The 7,060-nt window shown below is 46.8% G+C and overlaps 1 protein-coding gene across 2 annotated transcripts in view; it reads right to left on the bottom strand.

Annotated features, from left to right (window-relative positions):
- Positions 1-800: 800 nt before the first annotated feature.
- LOC115119984 (solute carrier family 12 member 9-like) overlaps positions 801-7,060 on the bottom strand; it is a 69,073-nt gene continuing 62,813 nt past the window's right edge. For both annotated transcript variants that reach the window (XM_029648880.2, XM_065024335.1), the window contains 3 exons: positions 4,043-4,217; positions 2,935-3,081; positions 801-2,807 (listed from right to left, as the gene is read on the bottom strand). In XM_029648880.2, coding sequence (XP_029504740.1) covers positions 1,879-2,807; positions 2,935-3,081; positions 4,043-4,217 — 1,251 coding nt within the window. In that variant the 3' untranslated portion in view covers positions 801-1,878. The remainder of the gene's footprint in view (positions 2,808-2,934; positions 3,082-4,042; positions 4,218-7,060) is intronic.

Genomic DNA, 7,060 nt, shown 5'->3' with positions numbered 1-7,060 from the left:
GCTCCAGCAGGTATGTATATCTCTCTAGTCACCCCCAAAACCAATTCTTTCTTTGGCCGCCTCTCCTTCCAGTTCTCTGCTGCCAATGACTGGAACGAACTACAAAAATCTCTTAAATTGGAAACACTTATCTCCCTCACTATCTTTAAGCACCAACTGTCAGAGCATCTTACAGATTACTGCACCTGTACATAGCCCACCTATAATTTAGCCCAAACAACTACCTCTTTCCCAACTGTATTTAATTTATTTATTTATTTTGCTCCTTTGCACCCCATTATTTTTATTTCTACTTTGCACATTCTTCCATTGCAAAACTACCATTCCAGTGTTTTACTTGCTATATTGTATTTACTTTGCCACCATGGCCTTTTTTGCCTTTACCTCCCTTCTCACCTAATTTGCTCACATTGTATATAGACTTGTTTTTTTACTGTATTATTGACTGTATGTTTGTTTTACTCCATGTGTAACTCTGTGTCGTTGTATGTGTCGAACTGCTTTGCTTTATCTTGGCCAGGTCGCAATTGTAAATGAGAACTTGTTCTCAACTTGCTTACCTGGTTAAATAAAGGTGAAATAAAATAAAAAATAAAAGTGTGTGGAACATTTCTGGGATCTTTTATTTATTTAAGCTCATGAAACATGGGACCAACATTTTACATGTTGCGTTTATATTTTTCTTCAGTTTAGTTAACCGTGAACACACACATCAATCAACACTGTTTAGATAAATTACTGGTTTACTCAAAACTAATGCACAATGATGAGACAGTGAAATGAAAATAAAGACACAGAACTGTTACAAAATAGCTTTATTTAGTTACAATATAAACACTTTGAAACATGATGATTTGGATGGTGCTTTTAAAATGTGCGTGTTCCAGCAAAAAGTTACTGAGCTGTATAGTACCGGTCATACCCCAGCATTCTTTGCATAGGAGTGTAGTGTCCAATAGAAGGGCTCCATGGAGATGAGATAGATCTATATAGAATAGATTTCCCTTCAGTAAACATCCATGGGATTCCATGTAGAGGAGCGGACTACAGTTCCATAATAGTCCCATTAAACAGATTGCTGGATTTTCATATTTTAACTGTAAACTTAAGGTCACGTTTCTGATTCTGTATTAAAGACAAAAATGGTGATTTCAGAAAAGAAAACCTTTTACTGAGCTCCAATGACTTGGCAGTGTCAGACTTCAGTCCCCTTTAAGCATTATTATTTACTTTTTGGCCAGTGCAACACCTTCCATATTCATAAGGAGGATAGGGGAACGGAGGAAATACACTAGATCACCAAAAGTATGTGAACATCTGCTTGTTGAACATCTCATTCCAAAATCATGGGCATTAATATTAGAGTGGAGCAACAGCCCCCACTCTACTGGGAAGGCTTTCCCCTAGATGTTGGAACTTTGCTGCGGGAATTTGCTTCCATTCAGCCACAAGAGCATTAGTGATGTGGGGCACTGATGTTGGGCGATTAGGCCTGGCTCGCAGTCGGCGTTCCAATTCATCACAAAAGGTCAGGTTGAGGTCAGGCCTCTGTGCAGGCCAGTCAAGTTCTTCCACACCGATCTCAACAAACCATTTCTGTATGGACCTCACTTTGTGCACTGGGGAATTGTCATGCTGAAACAGCAAATAGCCTTTCCCAAACTGTTGCCACAAAGTTGGAAGCACAGAATCGCCAAGAATGTCATTGTATGCTTTAGTGTTAAGATTTCCTTGCCCGAACCATGAAAAACAGCCCCAGACCATTATTTCTCCTCCACCAAACTTTACAGTTAGCACTCTGCATTTGGGGAAGTAGCGTTCTCCTGGCATCCGCAAAACCCAGATTAGTCCGTCGGACAGTTGGTGAGAGTTCAGGTGTTAGAGGTCAGTGGTGAGGACAGGTGTAACCCCGTGTATGAGCAGGGTAGGACCCAGGTCCTCGGTGAGCAGGTCTAGCTGGCGGAGGTAGGCCGTGTAGTGCTGCGTGTCAGCCGGGGGGTGGGGCAAATACAGGAAACGCACGGCCGGAGGGGGGCAGGCCTGATCCAGGATCAACCTATTAACCGCCAACAGATACTCATCCGACAGCCTTGTGGCGTTGCTAGGGAAGCTATTCACATAGTCGCCGTCGCCTCCCTTCTCCTCAAACAACCCCCTCTTCCCCAGCCCCTCCTCCTCTCTCTGTGACTGGCGGGTAGGCCTCCTCTTGCCCGCCTCACCCTGCCTCTGCCAGTGTAGCGCCACCTGCTGGTCCCAGGGCACAGTGTACACATTGGCTTTGATCCTCAGTTCCTTCAGCAGCTGACCCAGCTTTTCCTCAGAGCCTCGCAGGCTCCGCCCTTCCTCCACACATAGAAAGAGGCGGAGTCTAGCATGGCGCCACGCGCGGACCATGTTGAGGACACAGGCAAGCTGGAGCAGGAAGAGGGAGCAGGTGTCTACATAGCTGGAGCTGTCTGGTCTCAGCAGGTTGACGGGCCACACGTCCACGTACAGAGCACCCTTCCCTGGGGACGAGGAGATGGTTGAGGCCCGGTCGAACTGGTGGAAGTAGCGGGCTAGCGCTACATTCTTCATCATCTTCATGGCATCTGCGATCACCGCCACGTATTCTTGGGGTCCCATGACTTTTCCGTTTCCCCCCATACCCTCATTGGATGGCCGCAGGGTGGGGAAGTGGTAGGGCGGGCGTTCGTCCTCGGGGTCCTGAGTGGGGACGGTGGCAGTGAGGGCGGGGTCAGTGAGTTTGTCTTTGGGAGTGCAGTCATCATAGAAACCCAAGACCAATGTGTTGGGCCTCATCCCACCTAGAGAGACAGAGAAGGAGAGATGAGTGAATGGGTGTGATCGTAAAAGAGGTGTATGAATGACAGTTGGGCCAGTTACAGCTAATAGAGTGCATGGTATCAGAGAGTAGTGAATATAATCATTGACCTAGGCCAGAGATGAAGAGTAGATGTTGGACTCCATGCCGTACTGAGTCAGCCAGGGTGAGGTTGACAAATGCCTTGATGTTGAGGTGGTCCACCAGAGACAACCATGAGTCATAACGGCACTGGAGAGGGTTGGACGGTAACGTGTCTGAGAGAAAGAGCGAGAAGGGGTGGTGGGAGTATCGATGGAGAGAGCGAGAGAAACAAAACATCAATATCTGTGCAAACATTTTGGCCAGGGGCCATTATCTGCCAAGTCCTCAGAGAATAAGAGAGTTATTTCTCTGTGTAGTGACCTGATTGACCTGATTGTGCAGTGCCACAGAAAAACATAAGACACGAGAGAGCGAGACAGAGAAAGAGCGCGACCGCGAGAGGCTGCGAGAGAGCGAGACAGAGAAAGAGCGCGACCGCGAGAGGCTGCGAGACAGCGAGAGAGCGAGCGGCGCCCCGAGAGAGAGCGAGATGCACCCCGAGAGAGAGCGAGACAGAGAAAGAGCGCGACCGCGAGAGGCTGCGAGAGAGCGAGCGGCGCCCCGAGAGAGAGCGAGATGCACCCCGAGAGAGAGCGAGACACCACTGCTATACTGAACGGTTATTTGACCATTTGTGGCCCACCTGTTAGCTTGCACGATTCTTCCCATTTTCCTTCGACCTCATTAACGAGCGGTTTTCGCCCACAGGACTGCCGCTGACCGGATGTTTTTGGTTTGTCGCACCCTTCTCAGTAAACCATAGGCACTGCGTGAAAAGCCCAGGAGGCCGACCGTTTCCGAGATACTGACACCCGTTTATTTAGCGAGCTACGACAATGTGACTCACTGTCAGAGCAAACCATTTCCGTGAACGAATAAACTTCACACACTAGTAAGCAGCCTGGCTTACCACACATATAGCTTTAGTTACTGTACTAGCCAAGTCAGAGACATACTTCTTCAAACATTGGTTTGACATCAACTCAGTCGAACACAATTCCACTAGACATTCACCAACAAGCCTGAACTGTGATGGATGACAGAGGTATTCAGCCACTCTGGGAGAATAACAGAAGGGAAACATAAAAGGCTTCTTTATTATTAAAAAGCAAACGTCTCAGTGTTTCCTCTTACCCAGGTCTCCCAGCTGTACATGTCCCAGGACATAGAGACCGCTCTTCTTGATGTCGTTGATGAAGGTGATGAGACCTACACTGCTACGAGGGTTAGACACCATCAGCAACAGCTGGGGTCTCCAGAACTTCACATGGTCCTTACGCACGTCCAACATCAACAGGTACTTACGCACCTGGAGGGAGAGACCGAGAGTTACAACAGAGCTGTATACTGTAAAGCAGTGGAGCAAACCTTTTTCAGTTACTGTACCACTAACTGAATTTTGCTCTGCCCTGACATTTTTGGCCATCATTTTTCTTAATCGATGGTTAGGCTATTAGCCAGCCAAAAGTAGGCTACATGAAAAGTGCAATACTGTTAATATAACAAACAATGTAAATCACTGTTAGGTGTGGAGCTCTCATTGAAGAATAACAGACTATAAATATTGAACATTGTTCTTTTGCATCACCTTCACGTGTAATTGCTTTCAAAAATAAAAGCCAGTTTGCACCTAAACACCTTATGAGAACTTGTTCTTGTAATTCAGGGCGCCCAGAAATACTTCAGTCAGGGCACCACCATCTGAATGGCAAAAATATCTAAAGACACTGAAGCAGCAAACTTTGTGAAAATGAATATTTGAATCATTCTCAAAACTTTTGGCCACGACTGTACATTATGTATATGTATGGTATAACAACAAACCAGAGGAGTTGGCTAAATCACAAACAAATCCGGTTACTACTGGCAACTAGAAACCATGGTGTACATGGCTTAGGTTGGCCACTCTCGCTGCATAAAACCCTTCCTTTACTTTCTTCTTACATGTGTTCCTATGCACATCCCACACAACGCCCCTTGTCTGCAGAGTGAGCGTGTGGGTCTGTCTGTGGTCTAATCAGAAGGATTCCACCACTGCAGACACAAATTGGATCCAGAATCAGAATCCCATTAACACATGAGACTGTGGCAGAGACTGCAGACCAGGGAGTGTGTAGGAGGGGTGTGTGGTGGTCATGAAGAGACAGTTGGCATTATGGAATGGCAGTACTGCGACCTCCCGTCATATTCTCATTACATAAAATCACAGAGCTGTAATTATATCTACAAGACCAATGTTGAAACATTCCACGTCTGGAACATAAACCTTCCTATCCTATATTAATTCCTGTTACATAGCCAACCATAGAAATAATTAGCAAATACTAGGTCCAAATGGCCACCAATCTACAGATATTCAAGACAATGGGCCTATTAAAAATGTCTGAAAACATTATGTTCCTTCCACACTTCCATGGCGTGATCACTGATGGGGCATGACTTCCATGGCGTGATCACTGATGGGGCATGACTTCCATGGCGTGATCACTGATGGGGCATGACTTCCATGGCGTGATCACTGATGGGGCATGACTTCCATGGCGTGATCACTGATGGGGAATGACTTCCATGGCGTGATCACTGGTGGGGCATGATCACGTGGTGGGGCATGACGTGATCACTGGTGGGGCATGACTTCCATGGCGTGATCGTGGCGTGATCACTGATGGGGCATGATCACTGATGGGGCATGACTTCCATGGCGTGATCACTGATGGGGAATGACTTCCATGGCGTGATCACTGATGGGGCATGACTTCCATGGCGTGATCACTGATGGGGCATGACTTCCATGGCGTGATCACTGATGGGGCATGACTTCCATGGCGTGATCACTGGTGGGGCATGACTTCCATGGCGTGATCACTGGTGGGGCATGACTTCCAAATCAAATCAAATTTTATTTGTCACATACACATGGTTAGCAGATGTTAATGCGAGTGCAGCGAAATGCTTGTGCTTCTAGTTCCGACAATGCAGTGATAACCAACAAGTAATCTAACTAACAATTCCAAAACTACTGTCTTATACACAGTGTAAGGGGATAAGGAATATGTACATAAGGATATATGAATGAGTGATGGTACAGAGCAGCATACAGTAGATGGTATCGAGTACAGTATATACATATGAGATGAGTATGTAGACAAAGTAAACAAAGTGGCATAGTTAAAGTGGCTAGTGACATAAGAATGCAGTCGATGATCTAGAGTACAGTATATACGTATGCATATGAGATGAATAATGTAGGGTAAGTAACATTATATAAGGTAGCATTGTTTAAAGTGGCTAGTGATATATTTACATCATTTCCCATCAATTCCCATTATTAAAGTGGCTGGAGTTGGGTCAGTGTCAATGACAGTGTGTTGGCAGCAGCCACTCAATGTTAGTGGTGGCTGTTTAACAGTCTGATGGCCTTGAGATAGAAGCTGTTTTTCAGTCTCTCGGTCCCAGCTTTGATGCACCTGTACTGACCTCGCCATCTGGATGATAGCGGGGTGAACAGGCAGTGGTTCGGGTGGTTGATGTCCTTGATGATCTTTATGGCCTTCCTGTAACATCGGGTGGTGTAGGTGTCCTGGAGGGCAGGTAGTTTGCCCCCGGTGATGCGTTGTGCAGACCTCACTACCCTCTGGAGAGCCTTACGGTTGAGGGCGGAGCAGTTGCCGTACCAGGCGGTGATACAGCCCGCCAGGATGCTCTCGATTGTGCATCTGTAGAAGTTTGTGAGTGCTTTTGGTGACAAGCCGAATATCTTCAGCCTCCTGAGGTTGAAGAGGCGCTGCTGCGCCTTCTTCACGACGCTGTCAGTGTGAGTGGACCAATTCAGTTTGTCTGTGATGTGTATGCCGAGGAACTTAAAACTTGCTACCCTCTCCACTACTGTTCCATCGATGTGGATAGGGGGGTGTTCCCTCTGCTGTTTCCTGAAGTCCACAATCATCTTAGTTTTGTTGACGTTGAGTGTGAGGTTATTTTCCTGACACCACACTCAGAGGGCACTCACCTCCTCCCTGTAGGCCGTCTCGTCGTTGTTGGTAATCAAGCCTACCACTGTTGTGTCGTCCGCAAACTTGATGATTGAGTTGGAGGCGTGCGTGGCCACGCAGTCGTGGGTGAACAGGGAGTACAGGAGAGGGCTCAGAACGC

The sequence above is a fragment of the Oncorhynchus nerka genome, linkage group LG11 (genome assembly GCF_034236695.1).
Source record: "Oncorhynchus nerka isolate Pitt River linkage group LG11, Oner_Uvic_2.0, whole genome shotgun sequence".
In the NCBI taxonomy this organism is placed as follows: Eukaryota; Metazoa; Chordata; class Actinopteri; order Salmoniformes; family Salmonidae; genus Oncorhynchus; species Oncorhynchus nerka.
The sequence above is the reverse complement of the archived record's forward strand: the minus strand, read 5'-3'. Positions and strand labels throughout refer to the sequence as shown.